This window comes from Lonchura striata, chromosome 27 (genome assembly GCF_050655825.1).
Source record: "Lonchura striata isolate lonStrDom1 chromosome 27, ASM5065582v1, whole genome shotgun sequence".
In the NCBI taxonomy this organism is placed as follows: Eukaryota; Metazoa; Chordata; class Aves; order Passeriformes; family Estrildidae; genus Lonchura; species Lonchura striata.
In genome coordinates, this window is record NC_140729.1 from 10722550 (window position 1) to 10743991 (window position 21442).

Genomic DNA, 21442 nt, shown 5'->3' on the forward strand with positions numbered 1-21442 from the left:
GAGACATCTGGAACACAAAAGTGTTGACCCTGGAAAGCTACAGTGGCCTTGGGATGTTCTTGATGCACTACTGTAAAGCCTCTTTGATATCCAAAGAGATATCCTGGAAGGCCTCGTTGGAAAGGGAAAACTCTACAGGGAGTGCTGGAGCTAGGCACTGGCACTGAGGCTGGCAGAAATAACACCTGGGTGAGGAACAACCAGGTGCATGCTCTGCTCAGCTGTGTGGCAGAGCTGAAAGGGGGAAGTGGAAAGATAAGGAGTATCAGGGAGTGGGAGAGGGAGAGGGACTGCTGGAGCCACTCTGAAGCAGCCATTGGACAAATGTCCCAGGCAGACACATCCAAGAAGTCGAGGATGCCCAAGGGTGTTGGCAGCAGGCAGAAGGAGGGGAGCCAAAAGACAGGGGGAATAAAAAGAGGTCCCTGCTGAGGGCAGCAGGGGAATCCCCTCCTGGCCCATCTCACCTTCCCAGCTCCCTCTACACAACACGGTGGAGGCTCTGGGCCTCTGGGGTGGGGACAGTCACAATGTGGATGAGATCCATCCAGGCTGGGGGGGCAGCCCAGGGAGAGACAGTCCAGCCACACTGTTTGAGAGGCTCCCTGGGCACACTGTCCTGAGGGGCAGAGGCGTCCAGGGAGGCTGGACATTGTGAAAGGAGAAATCCTTGAAGGCAAAGGCAGGAACAGGCTGTGCCTGTATGCCCAAAGATGAGCTGGTGAGGAAGCAGAGCCGCTGAGCAGGAAGCTTTGCCTGGGACTCGGGGAAAACACACCATTTACAGCTTTGGAAGAAGGGCAGCACCACAGGAGGATGGCAGGGATGTCATTGGGGCACGCAGGGAGAAAGGTAGAAAAGTAAAGGCCCAGCTGGAACTGAATTTGGCCAATTACATGAAGGAGAACAGAAACTGCTTTTACAAAGACATCGGCAACACCGGGAGGAACAAGGACAAACTTGGTTTTTATTGAATGCAGGAAGGACATTGCCACATGGGATGAGGAAAACCCAGAGGTACTGATGCCTCCTCTGGGTGTCCAGAGCTTGTGCTTGCCTGCAGCACCCTCTGGCCTTCCCTCAGTATGAAATTAACAGCATGAAAATAACAGACAAGGAAAAAGAATCTAAGGGAATAAGAACAGCCAACGAAACAGCATGCAAGGAGAGCCTCAGCTAAAATGGGAGGTGAAAAATTGCTGGCATCGCATTAACTTCTTCAAAGTCTTCCTCCTTACTTCTTCACACTTCTTCCGTGTCTTCCTGGGAAGTTTTCCTCTGGTACTCATAGGCATCCCTGAGACGTTGAATCCATAGCAATTCAGATTTCCTAAATGGGGAGCAACACTGGGAAGAGCCATGAATAGGAGGGAAACAGGAGCAACACTCGGAGGGGCTCCCTGCCCTTTCCTGCTCTACAATCTGTGCCTCCTTCATATCCTTCCTCCCTCTCTGTGGAAGTTTTACACAGAACCTGAAAAAATCAGAAAGGGAAATTTGGGAGAAACAGAGAAAGCAGCTGCTGATGGAGACTGTGGGCAACAGGGCTGCCTGTGCTCTGCCCTGTCTGGGAAGCCGCTGCTGGAGGAGTTGGGAAGGGCCATTTCCAGTGCTGCAAAGCAATGGCGTGAGCGAGGTGAATGGGGAGAAAAAGGCTTCTGGACATCCCATCCCCAGAGGGCCCTGCTCCTGCTCTGTAAGCAGGGAGGTTTGGCAGGGAGGGCTGCAGCAGGCGCCAGCACCTCTTCCTGCTCAGGGGTGTGTCGGCAGTGCCTAAGGAAGAAGATGGGGAGCCCCAGCAGGGATGGCAATGGCTGGCAATGCAGGGAATGAGCCCTGCATGCAAAAGGCAACTGGAGAGGATGGGAGTGAGTTCCTCACCAGCCACTGTGGGGAGGGAGCAGGGAAAAACAGGGCAGAGGCATCAGCAGAGGAGACCGTTCTGGGAACACAGAGGTATTGCTGGTGCTCACAGAAATTTGGGAGTGCACCGGAGCCCAAGGCATCCATCCCAGCGCCGGTGTGGGAAGGGCTGGTTGGGCTGGGAGCCCCTGGCCGTGCCCAGCGCTGTCGCTCAGGAGCCGCTTTCCCGGGGCTCCCCCAAACGCGACGTCTTGGAAACACAGCCGGGGGAGTCCCAGGCAGCGGCACCTGCGCGGCTGCGGGGCTCCAGGAGGAGTTGCTCTGCGCAGGAAAGACTCTTGGTGGCACAGCAGTGGCATGGGCAGGGAGCACTTACCTTCTCAGCCACGATTCCCTGGCGTGGCCGGGTGTGGAGTCAACCTGATGGGACAGGAAACGCATCTGGGGATGGAAAACGGGAGATTTCTAACATCAGTTTTCCTGTAAAACTCTTCCAGGCAGAAGTGGACGAAAGCTCTCATTGCTGTGTGGCTGAAGGCAGGAGAGCAAAGCAGAGCTGGGGAGAGCTGGGAGAGAAGGCAGGAAAAGCTTCCCCCAGGCAGGCTGGGCCCTGCTGAGCTGGGTGCTGTGGATGCTGCCACAAGCTCCAGGCTTGGAAAAACATCTCCTGTGCTACCCAGCAATACAGGGGCATCTGGGCACTGCAGCTACAAGACAGACAGCTGTGTGTCAAACAAGATATTGACTTACGTGGAAGAAGGTTCTCAACATCACACCAATGATAATGAAGAGAGATAACAAAACCATGAACATGACCATTATCTCTGTGTGCTCTGATTTCTGCTTGGAGAAAAGGTAAGAAGATCACAGGGGGCAAAAGAATTGCTCCTTTGATTCTCCCTTGCCCAGAAGGACACATGCAGCAGTGCCTGCAGCTCTCCTACCTTCTCTGTGGTCTCTTGATCGTTCTCCAGATCTGTGCGCCTGTAGATGTTGTCTTGCAGACGACACCGGCCCATGCCATCAGAGGCTCCCTGGTTCTCTTGCCTCAGACTGAGCACCTTTAGAAGCAGACCAGTCTCTGAGACCATCTTGGCACACACCAGCTGGAGCTGGGGCAGGCTGCAGTCCATCCTCAGAGCTCTCTCCATGTGGGCTATGAACATCTGTAGGGTTTTGTCCAGCACCAGCAAGCGCAGGAAATGATCAACCATGGTTTCCAAGAGTTCTCGTGGAACAAAAGCAAGGTCTGGACTTTGCGGGCTCCAAGGTTTATTAAGGAACCTGGATCCTTCTTCCTGTTGCTTCCAGTGTGTGTCTGTGGTGTCAGAGGTGATCAGGAGGTGCCTGTCTATAGAGGAATGCTCTTCTTCAGCCGTGACTCCTCCTCTGCTGCTCGCAGCGGGGCGGCTCTGAACCAACGGGTCAGAGAGAAAATCCAGGTTCCTGTTTAGACGCTGTTCATCTTTGGTGGCAGTGGCTCTGGGCTCTTCCTCTGCTGTCACAGGGCTCAACACTTGGTAGAAAAGCGGATTATATCCAACCCAGTACTGGCTGTCCCACTCCTTTGGCTGTTTGTGAGAATTGACATAGTTCTGCCTTGGAGCTGGACCTTCGTCCTTATCTCTGTGGTGTCCAAAAATGGAGTCATCATCAATAGGATTTAACCCACCAGCAGCATCCCAGGGGTTTAGTATTTGCCAGTTCAGTCTCGAGTCCATTTGCTCCTGCTGCCTGCCCTGCTGCTCTTTGATACTCATAAGGGAGTTCTGCCTTGGAGCGTGAACTTCCACCCCATCTCTGAGGGGTCTGTCAAGGGATTTGTAATGATTGGGGTTTAACACACCAGCTACATCCCAGGGGTTTATTACTTGCCGGTTCAAATGTGACTCTTGCTGCTTGTGATCCCAGCTTGAGGGTGTCTTTTCCGCCACATGCTTCAGCCAGGCAGGCTGGGGCTGGTGTGGGACAATGCTTTCCACAGTCTTGATGCTTTCAGCCTTGTGCACCTTCTTCTTGAGCTTGGCCCTCAGGTCATCTGCACTTCTTTGGCCTTCGTGCCCCAAGAGATGCTGAGGGGGATATGAATTTGGTCTGGAACTGTCCAGGCTGCTGACATCGCCCTCCGTGCTCAGGGCCAGGGCAACCACAAGTGTCACTGTTCCATCATCTCCCAGTGAAGGCTCCTTGGGCTTGAGGCTCAACACTGGGCTGCTGTTCAGCTCTCTGCCTTGTTCCATGTCCATTGTTTCTTCCTGTGCCTGTAGCGCAGTTGTGTGAGCTAGAGAACACCGAGAGGGCAGATCAGCGGCTGGGCAAAAGCACAGGCTCAGAGGCTACCTGGAGCAACGGGAGCTGATCTCAAGGCCAGGGAGTGCAAAAGCAGAGTGGGGGGAAGTGTTGTGGAGAGGACAAGAGCCCTTCGATCCATCCCATTTTCCCCTTGGGGCAGAGCAGAGAGCTGGTTCTTTCCTGGTGTCTCCTGGGGTTCTGTTTGGACGGGAAGGAAACATCCCTGGGGAATGGGTTGGTTGTCACAGAGCTTCCCACAGCTCCAGAAGAGCAGGCTTGGGTTGCTCTGCAGGAGCCAGTGAAGAGCCAGAGAGCCCAGAGGAAAGATCAGCACTGCAACAGGGGCACAGACTGGCAGGGGAAGAAAGCCCAGGGACTCCTTTGCTCCGGGGCCCTTCCCAAGAGCAGCAGCTCAAGGAAAAACTTCCTCAAGGGCACCAGAGCTCTGGAACTGTGCTATGGGCTGAGCCAGGGAGAGAAGTGAGCTCCCTGGGGACCTTGGAAACCTGGCTGTCTCTGTTTGCCTGGCCCTGCTGTGGACAGGATGTTCAGTGCCCTGTGGCCAGCTAGAGCAGGACGGTGCTTTGCTCCCTGTGCACAGGCCAAGGCGGGGATGACGGTGCTTGGTGTTCAGGCTGCGGAGCGCATCACGGGCCCTGCCCTTTGTCCTGCAGTGGCCGGTGGCATGGCAGAGAAAGCAGGCTGTTAGGAGGATCACCAGATCTCCTTATGGGCAGACATTGCCTTCCAGCACCAGGGAAGGGTGCGGGGCATTCCTGCTTTCCTTGCCCGGGGGGCATGGTGTGGATAGGGAAGTCCTAGGTTTGGTGGGCCCCGTGAGCTCTTCTTTCTCCAGGCAGTATGTGACACACAAGACGTGTACAATCACCAGGAACTTCCCATGCCAAGGTGTTTTGTCCAAGACCTCTACTCCAAGGGGAGATCAGGACCCCCCTGCAGCACAGGGCAGTGCTGCAGCATCTCCCCAGGCTCAGGGGAAATGGCACTTTGAGCTCCCCCAGCCCTTCCGGACACCAACCGCACTGCGGGGCGCTGGTGCTGCACAGCTTCTGGCACAGGAACTGGATGGTCCTGCAGCGGCTCTCGGTCCGGGGACGCTCCTGGCACAGGCAGCAGGCCGCCTCCTTGGGCACTTGGCTAAAGACAAGAGGGGATATTGCAGGAACACCTGGCCACCCAGTCCATGGCTCCATCAGAGCCCAACTCAGGGAACGCACGGATACCACGCATGGGGGTTGTGCTTCACTGTGTGCCACAGCTCTGGGAAAGGCCCCTGACTCCCCATGCAAAACTTTGAAAAGGGGATTTTAACCTGGAAAGTAGAAGTGCTCCCAAAATACCACGTGACACAGAAATGCACCCGCCTGAAGTTCAAACTCCCCTGTGAGAAACCTGCAGCAAGTCACCCGAAAGGTGAAATTCTGCCTCCGAGCTGGTGAGTTTTGGCACGTTCCCAGAAGGAACAGCAAGTCTGGAGCTTACTGGGCTTGTTCTGGTTTTGTGGCACACAGATTGGTTTCCCAAGTAGAGCCCTTGTCCCAGCACTCGGGGCCTGCTGGTGGCTGGGGCTCAGTGGCACACACTCACAGGGTTTCCAAGCTCACTGTGGACTGCAGCAGCAGCAGCAGCGTCTGTGGGGTCACTTGGGTGGCACTCAGGTCTCTGCAAGCATTGGAAAGAGCTCATGAAATTCGGCGGTGACACTGCCAGAACTCTGCTCTGAGAGCAGAGGGCCCAGGGCCCTGATGATGGTGGTGCTGCTGGCAGAGGCATCCACTTGTGCCTGCTCCAAGAGAAGCCATTCTGGAGCCCAGCTTCCCTCTGCCTCGCCCTGCTCTAAGCCAGCTGGTCGGAATCAGGAGGGCAATTCTGCAGCTCTCGTGGCAGACAGATGCCACCGGAAAGGATTGCCCCTCTCCCGACTCTCCTGCTGCTCTCCCCTGAGGGCACCTGAGTCCCTGAAGGAGGCAGGAGCCTGGAGCTGCTGGCACGAGTGCAGTTTATTCCCAGAGCCCTGCGGCCTCTCCACCTGGCCCCAGACCTGGATGGGCCCTCATCCCTGAAAGTTTGTGTCCCAGTTCCTGGGTTGCTTTGCAGCTGGGGACACACCAGCACTACTTGGCCTTTGCCTTGCTCTGCTGGAGCCGGGCTACTTGTGTCTCCAGCAGACTCGGGCTGCGCAAGGGGGAGATTTGCTCAGGCACTTGCACTGCTTTCCTGAGAACGGGCCACTCCAGAGAGACACAGGTCTTTTTGGATCTGCTCCAGATGAGCCAATACTTACAGAGAGCTCACAGAGGGCAGCTTGAAGAAGGCAGCGTCATCAATGACAGCCAGCGGGTTGTGGCTGAGGATCCTGAGAAACAACAGAGCTCTGTCAGGCGAGGATGGCGAGGATGTGAGCTGCGTGTGCCGGGCTCGTGGGGACGGCCTGGCCGCTTTCAAGGAAGCCTTGCAGGAGGTGAGCAGGGCAGGGGAAAGGGCCATTGCAGCTGCACACTCCTGGTGCTCCCTGGCTGACATCCACGCTCAGAATCAGGACTTTCCATGGGGCAAGTCTGCTTTTGCCCACAGACCCGGCAGAGGCCCTGCAGAGACTCGCCCTGACGGGCCTTTAGGCCTGCTGCCACTTACAGCTCCTGGAGGAACTGCATCCCATGCCAGGCCTGGAAAGTGCCGCTGCGGATCCGTGTGAGGCCATTCCCGGAGAGGTTTCTGGGGAAAGAGGAGGTCACACACAGGAATCGGGCCTGCCCTACAGAAAGAGGGGGCAAAGCGGGATCTCTTTGCAGGAAAGGTGCAAATGCAAGGTGGAAGTGGGAGGAAACTGCTGCTTTCTCAGTGTTTGTAGCCTGCCCAGGAGAGGAATCAAAGGGCACGCGTGCTGAACTCTCTTTCTGTTCCACGATGCAGCCGAGGCTGCGAGAACTGGCTGCTCTGATGGCTGCGTGTGGACAAGCCCCCTGGGCTCTGTCCTCTGGCGTGGCCTTCCAGCCATCGGCATTGACCTCTGCAGCTCAGCTGGGCTCTGGGCAGGGCAGATTTAGGGACTGTGGGGAAAAGAACAGGAGCATTTTCCTGCACAGCAAGGGTGTCCAGCGCAAAGGCTGAGCTGAAGAGACTAGAAATGAACTTGATCACTCACAGAAACTTCAGGAAAGGCAGTGGCTCAAAAGCCCGTTCCTCAATGGACAGGATCTCGTTGCAGGACAAATCCCTGTTCCAGTTAGAACAACAAATGTCACTTCCATTTGCCCTGTCGCATTTACTTGCCTCTGCAGCCCACAACCCAGGAGGGACAAAGGGCACGTGCCCGCGGCCTGAGCAGCAGGGCCCCAGCGAGCCCCCCGCTGCCGTGGGCAGGGCACGGTGCTTACAGGTGCTTCAGCAGGAACAGCCCATCCAGGGAATGTCTCTTCACAGCCCGCAGCTCATTGTCCCTGAGCACTCTGCAAGGAGACACAGGGACATTGTGGCAGCGGCCACTGGCCAGCAGCAAATGGGATCGTCCTGGGAAAATCTCCTGTTTCAGCAGCGCGACTGAAGCATCACTCTGGGTCACTGCAGGGATCGTCCCCACTCCTGGCCAGAGCAGGCCCTTGCTCCTGGCCGGCTGAAGCTGACCACAGCTTGATCCCAGGGCAGACAGACACGGGGATGGTGCCCTGGGGGGATGGTGCCCTGGGCTGCAGCAATTCTTGCCCTGCTGGGAAGCTGTGGTGATTCACACCCCTCCTTGCAGAGCAGCCTAGCTTTGAATTCCAAGGGAAATGGGTGGTGTGGGGGCTGCTGCTCCAGCCCCAGACCAAAGGATGCAAAATCCCCAAACTCCTGCCATTTGAAATGCTGCAGAGCACTTACAAGGTCTCAGTCCATGGGTAGTCCTTCCAGGCTTGCTTTCCAACAGTAGCAATGGAGTTCCCAGTGAAATCTCTGCAAAGAGACAAAAGACCCGGTCCCCCCTCAGGAAAACCCATTTCCCTGCCATTCGCCTGCTGAGCTGGAAGCGGGCTTTGCCTGGAGAAGGCACAGTGTGCCCAGCCTGGCTTCACTCTCATGCCGAGCTCAGGCCCCCCCATCTCTGGCCAGGGAGTGCCCCGGCTGTCCCGGGTGGGCTTTGCAGACACAGGGAGCTGAGGAGGGGCAGCCGCAGGGCTCGGTGGGGCCGCGGGACTCACAGCACAGTCAGGGCTCGGCGGCGGCTGGCCGGGGGCACGGTGGCCAGGCCGGCGTGGCCGCAGTTCAGCTGCCCACGGCCTGGGCAGCGGCACGGCTCTGGGCAGAGCTTCTTGGCCGCTCCCGGCGAGGGGGCTACTGCCAGCAGCAGGACCAGCAGGAGCAGAGCGCGCACGAGACGCATCACCAGGTCCATGGCGAGGCAGGACTGGCTGCAGTCACCTGGGATGCAGGCCTGAGCTGGAGCCGTGGCAGTTCCTGTGTCACAGTGGTGCTGTCGATGTCACAGTGCTCCTTCTCATGTCACTGTAGCATTGCTTGTGTCACCGTGGTGGTGCTTCAGAGCTCGCAGCAAACGGCAGTTCAGGCCATGATGTCACCAAATGACTCTGTCTCAGAGCCGTCAATCTGCGGAATCATGGAACGCATTGGCTTGGAATGGGCCTTGAGCTCCATCCAGTGCCACCACTGCCATGGCAGGGAAACCTCCCGCTGTCCCAGGCTGCTCCAAGCCCCCTCCAACCTGGCCTTGGGCACTTCCAGGCCTCCAGGGGCACCACAGCTGCTCTGGGCACCCTGTGCCAGGGACTCCCTGCCCTCACGGGGAAGAATTTCTCCTGAACACACGATCTAAGCCTGCTCTGGGGCACTGTGGAGCCATTCCCATTTGTATTGGGTTTGCATGGCCAGGTTTTGGTTGTGGAAGCAGCTGAGGGGCACATTTGGTAGTTTCTCTGAGAAGGTGCCGTAACCTTCCCCCATAGCACCTGAGCCTATGCCACTGGGATTTTGGGTGGCCATGCCTCTGGCCAAGGCTATCTGAAATGGTTGTAAAACATTTGGCTTATTGCATCTAAGATTGTGATAATATTAACTTGTGTGGAACAGCAGATAGAGATAGGACTGGGAACATGTGCGAGGAACACCTCTGCAAGACACCAGGGTCAGAGGAGGAGGGACTGGATCTGCTTGTGGCACCAGATCTGAGATTCCTCTCCAGCCCAGGGTGAAGGCCATGGTGAGGCACCTTTGCCCCTGAAGCCTGGGGAAATTCGGAGGGATGCAGAGGTCCACCTTCAGCCCCTGGGCGACTCACTTTGGAGCAGGTGGATGCATAAAGGCAGCTGTGATCCTGTGGGTAGCCTGTGCTCAAACAGGCTTGCCTTAGCTAAGAAAAGCTGAATTGTTGGTAGCCTAATGCTTCCTGAGTGGCTTGAAAGGAATGAAGAAGTGGAACACAGAGAGGGAATGCAGGTGTCTCCCACAGTGTGATACAATGTGAAGAACTTGGGTAAGAGTGAGAAGACTTTCAAGAAAATTGTCTTTGTCCTCCTGTTCCAATGTAGAAACTGCTGAGACTTTACTTCAGTGTTATTTCTTTGACTGCTCTTCTCATTTCCTTGGATATTTCTTCCTGTTATTTCTTTGCTGATACTTGAGTGAGAATGTCCCAGAGAAGCAGCAAGAGTGAGGGAATGCCGTCACCCCAGGATAAGGTGCCTATGCCCAGTGTCTGCGGTGCATCCCAAGAGCCAGCACATTTATCCCTCTCTGCAGAGGAAGGTGCTGTGGGTGGCCACAAGCTCTGGACCCTGAGAAGAGGCATCATGGATGAGGGTTTTTCTCATCCATTGTGGCAATGTTTCTCCCTGCAATCAATACAAACAAAATTGTTTTTGTTCCTCCTGGCATTGCTGATGTATTTGTAAAAGCAATTTCTTCTGGAAATTGGCCAAATTCAGGTTGAGATTGTTGTGGGTTGACTCTGGCCAGATGCCAGTCACTCACAAAGCTGCTCACTCACTCCTCTCTGCAGCTGGACAGAGGGGAGAAAATTTAATGAAGGTTCATGAGTTGAGATAAGGATCAGGAGAAAACACTCATCAAATACCATCAAGTGCAAAATATGCTTGACTTAATGATATAAAATGAATTTATTACTGTGGGAACTCAAAATGTCTCTCAGACATTTTTAGAGGTTCCAGGCCTTGGTCAGAAGCATTCTAGACCCTGGCAGACAGCTGAAAAACAACTGTGATTTTGAGTTTGAGCCATGGAATGAATTACCAACTTTGGAGGTGGAACAAGCAATCACAAAAGGTTAGATAGTATAGTATAAGTAGTTACGAAGTAGAGGGGAAATTTTTTTAGTATTGTACAGGGGGGTTTTAGCACATGTACAGGGGGGTCAGAAGTTCTAAGATGGAGGAAATTGGGCTGAACCCATCCTTCTTCCTTCTTCTTCCTTACCTCCATGTTCTTGGTGATGTTGGCACTCATAGATTGGTTTAGAGTAGAAAAACACTTGGCAACGTAGGTAGTAGGTATTGGGGAATAATTGTAAACATGTTATACGTAATATATCTTATAAAAGATAGCAGCAACCCTGGGCGGAGAGAGAGACAAAGAAGACAGCAGATAGAGAGGATGTCAGGGTGTGTGTGTGCCTCTACCCAGGCCACTGATCAAATAGCTGCAGTCCAAGAACATAATCTGTTAGATAACTAGCAATAAACTGCCTTGAGACCGAACAGCTAAGCCTGCGGAGTTTTTCTTTGGAAGCACGGGTTGGAGGAGGAAATTCACCACCACATGTGGCCCCAAAACAAGGCTGGGGTTCTCACATCTGGTGTCCCTGGTCGGCCATCAACAAAAAGAAGAAAAAGAAACATCAAACAACCTCCAACCTTCATTGGCAGAAAAAGAAAGAAAAAAAAAAAAAGAAGAGCAGTACACACTCTCCGCATTTTCAAGAAGAGAGGGAGCAGAAAGCTCAAGATAAGAACTTGACCTTCACCAAGGCATTTCGTCTGGAGGACAGCTAGGAGGAGAGAAACCAGAAGCGCGCCTGGGATTCCTCGCCTGTGGCCTGCTGGACGATGGACAGTGCCATCTCGGGACTGACTTCATGCTGACTCAGCTTTTGGTGAGAATGGTTGAAATTAAGAACATGGGGAGGGAAGGAATTTTCCCAAGGACACACCAAAGATATTTTTTAGCCCTATAGGGCGAAACTTCTACCCATCAGGTAGAGATAGCCCAAATGAAATGAAAGCTTTATTATCATAGGTGCGGTGTAGTCACTCGCACACAGATATATATTTTTTCTTGGGATTGAATTTTTGGCAAAAGATCAATAAGTAACTTTATTACTGAGCCACAAAAGGACAAAAAGATAAGACTGCTGCAAAACTTTTGCTTTTAACAAGGACAATATTATAGCCAGCTCTACAGCACGGCACGTCCAGCCGGACAGCTGGGGTTTCTATGGGAGCACAAAGGGGGAAGATCGCCCAGCCAGCAGCTTGGGGCAGTTTTCCTCACCACAGATCCAGGGAAAGCAGGACTGCCTTCCATGGACAATCAGGGGATGGTCTGTCATCATGCCCTGTGTGTCCGGGTTCCCACTTTTCCTCAGTTTCCCTCGAACCTCAATCCCTGAGCTCCTCCAATGCAAATCCCCCAGACAGAGAGATAAGCCAAGCACAGCCGCAGCCCCCGGTGGGGGAAGGGACCAAGCGCTGCTCGAGTCCAAACCCGCGGCGAGAGGGGCAGCGGCGGCGGCGGCGTCTCCGGTGGGGGAGGGTGCAGAGGGAGTGCAGAGCAGAGAGGGAAGAGGAGGGGAGAGGAGAAATCTCTCGTGGCTGCTCGGGCTGGGAGTTCAAAACAGCCCGCGGTGCAGGCGAGAGTCGGGGCAGCAGGAACAGCGCAGACACAGGGCGGCAGGGGCGCGGGTGCAGCGGCCAGGTGTCCCGAGCGTCCCGTGGCGCGTTCGGTGTCGAGAATCCATGAAGCCGCAAGAGCGGCCACCCAAGAGGCGGGGGGGCAGCTCCCGGACCGCGGCAGCCAGACCCGCTGAGGAAATAGCAGAGGGACAGCGAGAGGCGTCCCTCGCTGCAGCTCAGGCGGCGGGCACGCGCGTGAAGGTTGAGCAAAGCCTGACAGCCACGGGTGCAAGGAATTCTCGCATCTGGAGCGCGTGGGACGGAGCGCAGGCGGGGCGGGGCCGGTGCGCGCGGGCTGTGGGTGCTGGGACAGTCAGGAAAGGGGCAAAGCGAGATGGGAAACATCGGGACCGGAATGGGAACAGAGAGTGTGATTGCGTTAGTCCGGGGGGGATGGCGGTGGCTCTGAACCAGGCGCTGCGAGCCGGAGTTAGGCGAAAGCACGGCCGGGACCAGAGCAGGAGCGTCCTCACCCCCGGGGTGACAGAGGCAGGGACGGAGCGTGGCCAGGATGACTCAGGGTACGGTCCGTCGCGGTTCCCATGGCAACAGCCAGCACAAACCCACAGCCACCCCTGTGAGTTTCAGACGGCCAGAACAGAATAGTTATTGCATCAAAAATTAGTTACACATGAATTGGTTGTTAGAAGAAATGTTAGACTGAAAGTTTATCAGGAATTAGTACGGGGTTTGCGAATGTAAATCAATTGTCAGAAGTACATATTGGAGAGCGGAGTGCGCCAAACGGTAGAGCGGGGTCTTTCGCATCTCGAGCGCGGCACAGGCACTGACAGCGTCAGCGGCGGCGGCGGCCGCCAGCCAGCCAAGTGCCCACAGGCTGCGCGGTGACCGCGTGGGGGGGAATCCCGAGCGCGGGACGCGGCGCGGGGCGCGGCGGCGGCGGGGAGCGGCGGTCGCGCGCTGATGACGTCAGCAGAGCGCCGAACCACGCTGAGCAGGGACAGACACTGGGGCCGGGCGGGACGACCCAGACTGGGACTGGAACGGTGCCAGGTTCAGTCGGGCGTGAGAGGGGACATTCCCGAGCCCACGGCCGTGGCCGGGGTCGGCGCGGCGGGGTGCAGTCGGGGCTGGTGTTCCTTCTCTTGTTCCCATGGCGACACAGACAGAGACGGGTGAATCCAGGATGCACACTGCGTTTGCAGAAGTTAAAGCGAACGCAGAAGTGTCTGAGGGACAGGTTTCAGGCACGGGTTCAGTGCAGCCGACGCTGGGCGTGAGCGGGAGCTGAGAGCAGGAGAGAGACACAGTCATCCCAATGCGGGCAGAAGCGGGGTGTGACTGTGCCAGAACTGCTCCCCTCCTCTCCGCTCGGGCTCGTGCAAGCGGGGACTGGGCAGAGCCAAGGCAGGGATTTCTTTGGTCACTGCCTCTCCACAGCAGAGCTGCGGTGTGACAGATGCTGAGGCTTTTTCCACTGCAGTGTACATCCAAATATTAACAACAAATACACGGCACAGCCCAGAAACCACAGCAGCCAAAGTAAATAACTTTTTACAATCACATCTATTACACCAAATGTCCCACGGCAATGATGAGATGGAATTCCAACATTCACCCAAAAAATAAGATACAGCTAAGTCGCCACTTGAAATTATAAGGACCTTCTTCAAACTTCTCCAATGTTTCTAAATGCTAAAGATTTTTTAGTTAGGTGACAGAATTGATCAGCACATGCACCCATCCGGTGTGGTGAAGTGATATTGTTTATAGAACATAATGTGAAAAAGAGATAGTATAATGAGAATTGAGATAGAGAATTGAATAGCATGAAACTTTAGTAATTTATTATGTTAAGGTTTAAGTTAAGTTGTATTTTAGCATTTTATTAATAATAGAATTGAATTTTATATATAGTTTAAGTTAAGTTTAAGTATTGTTTAATTAGAGTATATCACTTTAAGTTTATCTTAGTTTGGGCCCTGAAAAAGTTAAGTTTATAAGTGTTTAATTGATAATGAATTTATATATTGTTAATTTGATATATATATAGGTTTCATAAAGTTAATATAATTTAGGGATTTCTTTACCAATATTTTATATGTTAAGTTTAAGTAGTGTTTAATTCAAAAAATTATTTTAAGTTTTTCAAAGGTTAAGTTTGTTCAATTAACAAAGTTTAGTTATTTTTCTTTAAGAATAATAAGGTTTTGACTGAAAGAGTTTATGAGATGATAATGAATATTAAGTTAAAGGGAAAACAGTCTATCGGATTCTTGGTTTTATTTTAGTCTTTTCTGTTTTATTGTAAGTTTATCAGTGTATAAGAGTCTTGAAGAAATTTATTCTGAGTTTTTCTGAGATTGATTTCATTGTTTAATGATCACTTGTTTATTTTGTTATTTCTTTGTGTAATGATACAAAGAGTGTTTGTTTCCAAATTCTTTCTTTTGCGTTTAACTATTTAAGTGTTTTATAAATGTTATTGTTAAGAAATTTTATCATGTTATCAGGTGAAGCTCTGTGCTTTGTTCTTTCATAGCGAATTTTCGTATGTTTTATTGTTGTTTTTGTAATCTCATCCAGGTTACATGTCATTCTGAAGTTTCATTTTGGATTTTAACTATGTTGTGCATTTTTCTAGGTGAACTCTCTGGTTTGTTTTTATATTTCTTGTGAGTGGAATCATTGCATTTCTATTTTTTAACACTCTTGAATGTTTTTTAGAAAATCTCAGAGACAAATGCCTGAAGCATTCTGACAATGTTTTATCAATGTTTATTTTATGGTTTCTTTCAATTGAAAACACATCTGTTTCCTTCAAAGGAGTTTCAAGAAGAATGAATCCTCGTGTCATTTGATCAATTTATCAGTTTGAACTTTGAGTGTTTATTTTATATGAAAATGTTATAATAAGTTGTTATGTTTTAGGTATCATATATGTAATGTTAGTATAAGCTTTGTTTAAGATAGTATGTTAAAGAGCATCACTCCAATTTAAAGTTTGGGTTTTGGCCAGGCCCTGATTTTAACTTGGACGGATGAGTTTGCCAGCAAAATTCAGAGGTTTTTGCACAAAAATGAATGTTATATAGATCATTTTGATCCATCAATTCGATCCTACAAATTTGACAGCTGACACAGCTTTGGGGTGAGACTTGTCAGCCCTGCCCAGGAAGGGAATGCCAATTTTCACTGAAACAAGTGTTTCAGCTGTTTGCAGACTCTGAACCACTGGCACAATGTTTCTGATAATTATGCTTTGTTCAATTTCATATATGTTATTTAGAATCTTTCTTTTGAACTCTTTTGAATTGTTATTGATTTTGATAAGTTTTCTGCATTTTATTATTACGATATTTTGTCTTGTTCTATATTATGTTTTATATTTTAACCTTCTTGTTTCAAAAGAGAAGAAGAGAAAGAGAGAAAAAAGAAAAAAGGTGTAAAGAGAGAAAAGAAGAGAAGTGAAGAAGTGCCTGAAATAAGGCTGGAATAAGCAATGAAAATTTTGTATATTTTAATCTTTTGAGATTGTTCTTTTGTAGATTTGATTTCACTGATTGTCGAGGAAAATATGAGGAGAGTGCCAGACACTGGACGGATCAAATTGAAAAAATCAGTCAAGTTAATAACTTTGAGCAAGGATCGTGGTAATGTTTTCATGAAGTTTAAAATAGATCTTTGTTTTTATCTTACAGGCCCTCAAAAAGTGTTCTTATAGAGATAATGGCTCAGATCATTGTTAAGGCAAACACCGGATAGCTGACGATGTCAGGCAGAGATTTCTTAATCATTCATTTACATTTAAAGAAAGAAAAAGTATTTTGAGTGGACAATCCAAAGTCACAAGATTTTTCAATCACGTTGTTAGAATACCCAGAAGTTTGCACAGTTCATTTTTTTAGCTCACAATACGTTAAATGCAAAAATAAGTTTTAGAGAAAAATCAAAAATAAGTTAAGAATTAATAGAAAAGATGACAGTGTTTACTGATCGTTCAAGGAAAACTCACAAATCACATGGAAAATTCCAAAAATAGAGAAATGGGAATCAGATGTAAAAAATGGTAAAAGACTCACCACAAATTGTAAAATTAGTAGCAATAGTCAGGGTTTTTCAGTTATTTCAGAAGCCATCAATCTGATCACAGATTCAGTGTATATTGCAAATGTGACCAAACAATTAGAGGAATTACTTTTAAAACATATGGACAATGAAGTTTTATAGTCGTATCTATTATGTATGAAAATAATCCTGATAGACAGAGAACATAAATATTTTGTTATGCACATCAGAATGCATTCTTCATTTCTGAGGTTTTTAGTAAAAGTAAATGTTCATGTAGACAGATTCACAGTGTCCATCTCACAAACACTGCCAGACATTTTTGAGCAAGAAAAATTGAGCCATGCATTTTTTCACAAAAGTATACAAACATTGATGGAATCCTTTCGCTTTCTAAAGGTCAGGCAAAGGAAATCATCAATGCTTGTCAGAGTGTCAGTTTGTACAGCGTCCTGTATTTACAGGAGTGACCAATTTGAGAGGTTTGAAAAAAGTCTTCAGCTGTGGCAAACTGATGTCACAAAATATGCATTTTTTGAGAAGCTTGAAAACATTTGTGTTTCAGTTGATATGTTTTCACATTTATGTTTCAGTTCACACATTTTCAGGAGCAATTTTTGGATCATGACATACAGGAGAAACCACAGAATATATCATACCTTGAAATCCATTTGGATAAACAGACAAGGAGGAGGCAGGAGCAACATCTCACATGCAGTTGAACAAAATTTTGTATGTGAATTGTCAAACATTTTACAAACAGTGCACGAGCAGTGCTAAGGGAAAATTCTTCAGTTTTGGTCAAAAACCCAGAGTCAGGACAAATTGAAAGTTCATTTACATTAATAACTTGGGGCAAGGGTTTTGTTTGTGTTGCTATAGAACGAGGATCGAAGTGGGTGTCGGCAAGGCACGTGAAACCTTATCGGGTGCAGATGCCAGTGAACATGGACCAGAGAAGCAGAGAAGCAAGCACGCAGACAAAGATGGACAGCAACGCTGCAGACGTCTCGTCAGACAACAATTGGCAACTCAGAGACTTGGGGTTTTTCTGGGGAATCAAGTGTTGTTTGGATGTTGCTGCATTGCGGGGTTTCTCACAGAGGTTGGGGACATGGACATGGGGTTCAGACAGATAGTGTTCATGTGCTTCATTCCTTTGCTTGTTGCCTTGGACAATGGGACAGGCTTTCCCATGAGACAACCAAGGGAAAAGGTGTGGGAGACTTTGGCAAAGGCAACGGGTCTGGACAGCATTTACCTGACCCATTCAGAACTGGGGAAACAATTTTTGACATGCTTGGAAGGTGTGCCAGTGATGGAATGTCCAATTCCAGGGGACACCCTTCCAAAAAGGTTCTGAAGTCCTTTTCGGATCCTATGGAGGGATGGCGTGTCTGGACACAGTTCCTTCCTGTGGCTCACTTTGAACCTCCAGAGTTGGAAAATTTTTGGATCGACAAAAATGGGATTTGGTACCAAATTCAATCCATTGAGAGTGGCAAAGATAGATAATCAGATAGTAGATATCATTCCAAATCAGTTCTTTCATAGAAATGCCTGGTGCAATCACACCAAAGCGATGAGCAAACTATCCCTTCAACACCCAGCCACTTTACCGAAGGGAGTGTTTTTTCATTTGCGGGGACAGAATTTGGCCTGCTATCCCTGCAAAAGTCAAAAGCAGTCCATGCAGCATTGAGGAGCTCTCATTGATAACACCTGATTTGAGAACTTTAAAGGAGCAGACACACAGGAAAGAGAAAAGGTCCTTTGAACAATATAGCCAAATTGTGATAATGATGTCTGTATTTGGGACAAGGCTCGGAGAATTGCAGTTGCAATTTTCTCACCCCCCAAACAGCATTGGGGGTGACCTTGACACAATTGGACCACATAGCATGCTGGATTGAGTAAACATAATCGTGCCATTTCATCTGCACTGAGTGACATGTTAACAGATATCAGCAGTGCAAGACAAGCGGTGCTTCAGAACAAGGCGGCAGTTGGTTATTTGCTGCTGTCACACGGGCACAGATGTGAAAAAATTTGAGGGGACATGCTGCATGAACTTGCTTGATCATTCAAAATCTATTCATGAAAATATGAAACAAATGCAAAGTAGTATCAGCAAATTGAGAAAAAAGAAACTTACAAGATTCTGGTGAAATGATTTCATTGGCTTTTTTAATCTTTCACCATTGTGGAAAAACTTTTTAAAATAGTGTTATATATTCTTATAGCGTTTGTAGTTCTACTTGTTCTGCCATGCATTTTCATGTGCATTCAAAGAGCCTTGAACAACATGGCAAAGCAGGTGTTTCTGGTTCAAACAGGGAGGGGAGATGTGGGAACTCAAAATGTCTCTCAGACATTTTTAGAGGTTCCAGGCCTTGGTCAGAAGCATTCTAGACCCTGGCAGACAGCTGAAAAACAACTGTGATTTCGAGTTTGAGCCATGGAATGAATTACCAACTTTGGAGGTGGAACAAGCAATCACAAAAGGTTAGATAGTATAGTATAAGTAGTTACGAAGTAGAGGGGAAATTTTTTTAGTATTGTACTGGGGGGTTTTAGCACATGTACAGGGGGGTTTTCACTTTGTACATGGGGGTCAGAAGTTCTAAGATGGAGGAAAGTGGGCTGAACCCATCCTTCTTCCTTCTTCTTCCTTACCTCCATGTTCTTGGTGATGTTGGCACTCATAGATTGGTTTAGAGTAGAAAAACACTTGGCAACGTAGGTAGTAGGTATTGGGGAATAATTGTAAACATGTTATACGTAATATATCTTATAAAAGATAGCAGCAACCCTGGGCGGAGAGAGAGACGAAGAAGACAGCAGATAGAGAGGATGTCAGGGTGTGTGTGTGCCTCTACCCAGGCCACTGATCAAATAGCTGCAGTCCAAGAACATAATCTGTTAGATAACTAGCAATAAACTGCCTTGAGACCGAACAGCTAAGCCTGCGGAGTTTTTCTTTGGAAGCACGGGTTGGAGGAGGAATTTCACCACCACATGTGGCCCCAAAACAAGGCTGGGGTTCTCACATATTACTAACACAATCAGAGCAGGATAATGAGAAATAAAAAAAGCCCTTAAAAACACCTTCCCCAAATCCCTCTGTCCTCCCCAGCTTTACCACCTACACTACCAGACCAAGGAGACAGGGAATGGCAGTTATGATCAGTTCATCACCTGAAGATTCCTCCCTCTCAGGGAGAGAAATTTTTACCCTGCTACACTGTGGGGTTCCACCATGGGAGACAGTTCTCTAGGAACCTCTCCAACGTGGCTCCATCTCAGGAACAGCAGCTCAGTGCAAACTTCTGCAATGTGAGTCCATCCCACAGGCAACAGTCCTCCTAAAATTGCTGCAGTGTGAGTCACTCTTCCACAGGTGCAGTCTTCCAAGGACAGGCTGCTCCAGACTGGGAGCAGGACCCCACTCTCCACAGGTCTCCCACAGCATCCACAGCCTCCTCCAGGTATCCACCTGCTCTGGTGTGGGGCTTCTCCACAGGATGCAGGTGAATCTCTGCTTCCCCGTGGATCCCCATGGGGCACAGAAGCACTGCTGCTTCATTATGGTATCACCACAGCCTGAAGAGGAATCGCGGCTCTGGAACCTCGAGAACTTCCTTCTTTCCACTCCACCACTACACGTGGTGTCTGCAGGTTGTCCTCCTCACATATTCTCCCACGTGGACTTCTGTAGTCAAAATTAAAACCGTGTCACAGCTTGATTTTGGTTTCTTCTTAAATCTGTTACCACAAGGGTGTAACCGACACTTCTACTTGGGTCAGCCATGAGAAGGTGCCAAAACCTTTGGCCACATCTGGCAGAGCAAATGCGAGTGGACTCCAGGGGAGACATCCACATTTAGAGCCATCAGGAATTAGTTCTGTCGGACAATGTGGAAGTTGGAAGCTTCCAGCAGCTTCTTACAGGAGAAATCTTCATGGAGAGAGCCCTAAGGAAGGACTGCAGCCTGCCCCAGCTCAAGCAGGCCTGTACCAAGATGGTCTTGAAGACCAGGCTGCTTCTAAACGTGCTCAGTGAGAGAAAGGAGAACCAGGGAGCCTATGATCCCATGGACCAGTGTCGTCTGCAAGAGAGCATGATAATTCACATGGCCTTGGGGAAGGGCAAGAAACTCACGGAGAAGGTAGGAGAGCTGCAGGCGCTGCTGCGTGTGTCCTTCTAGGCAAGGGAGAATGGAAGGAAGGAGAATGGAAGGAATCCTCTTACCCCCGTGATCTTCCTTCCTTTCCTCACAGCAGAAACTAGAGGCTGTGGTGTACGTGAGCACGTTTGTGGTTTTGCTGTTTTTCTTTGTCTTTGCTTTGCTGATACTGACGTGTGTCTTCCACGTAAGTCAATATCTTGTTTGACACACAGCTGTCTGTCTTGTAGCTGCAGTGCCCAGATGCCTCTGTATTGCTGGGTAGCACAGGAGATGTTTTTCCAAGCCTGGAGCTTGTGGCAGCATCCACAGAACCCAGCTCAGCAGGGCCCAGCCTGCCTGGGAGAAGCTTTTCCTGCCTTCTCTCCCAGGTCTCCCCGGCTCTGCTTTGCTCTCCTGCCTTCAGCCACACAGCAATGAGAGCTTTTGTTCTCTCCTGCCTGGAAGAGTTTTACAGGAAATCTGATTCTAGAAATCTTCCATTTTCCATCCCCAGAAGCGCTCCCGACGTAGTGAACCTGATTCCCCACCCGGCCACGCCAGGGAATCGTGGCTGAGAAGGTAAGTGCTCCCTGCCCATGCCACTGCTGTGCCACCAAGAGTCTTTCCTGCGCAGAGCAACTCCTCCTGGAGCCCCGCAGCCGCGCAGGTGCCGCTGCCTGGGACTCCCCCGGCTGTGTTTCCAAGACGTCGCGTTTGGGGGAGCCCCGGGAAAGCGGCTCCTGAGCGACAGCGCTGGGCACGGCCAGGGGCTCCCAGCCCAACCAGCCCTTCCCACACCGGCGCTGGGATGGATGCCTTGGGCTCCGGTGCACTCCCAAATTTCTGTGAGCACCAGCAATACCTCTGTGTTCCCAGAACGGTCTCCTCTGCTGATGCCTCTGCCCTGTTTTTCCCTGCTCCCTCCCCACAGTGGCTGGTGAGGAACTCACTCCCATCCTCTCCAGTTGCCTTTTGCATGCAGGGCTCATTCCCTGCATTGCCAGCCATTGCCATCCCTGCTGGGGCTCCCCATCTTCTTCCTTAGGCACTGCCGACACACCCCTGAGCAGGAAGAGGTGCTGGCGCCTGCTGCAGCCCTCCCTGCCAAACCTCCCTGCTTACAGAGCAGGAGCAGGGCCCTCTGGGGATGGGATGTCCAGAAGCCTT

General features: G+C 50.3%; 1 protein-coding gene across 1 annotated transcript; it reads right to left on the bottom strand.

Moving 5' to 3' along the window:
- Window positions 1-150: 150 nt before the first annotated feature.
- Window positions 151-10999, bottom strand: LOC146765232 (leucine-rich repeat-containing protein 37A3-like). The gene is made up of 14 exons (XM_085561999.1): window positions 10977-10999; window positions 8038-8109; window positions 7554-7625; window positions 7322-7393; window positions 6811-6891; window positions 6461-6532; window positions 5764-5838; window positions 5195-5313; window positions 4900-5082; window positions 2808-4144; window positions 2614-2703; window positions 2240-2283; window positions 1239-1347; window positions 151-234 (listed from the first exon to the last, which is right to left on the bottom strand). The coding sequence occupies exons 1-14, from the start codon at window positions 10997-10999 to the stop codon at window positions 151-153; spliced, it is 2433 nt and encodes an 810-aa protein (XP_085418125.1).
- Window positions 11000-21442: the final 10443 nt, after the last annotated feature.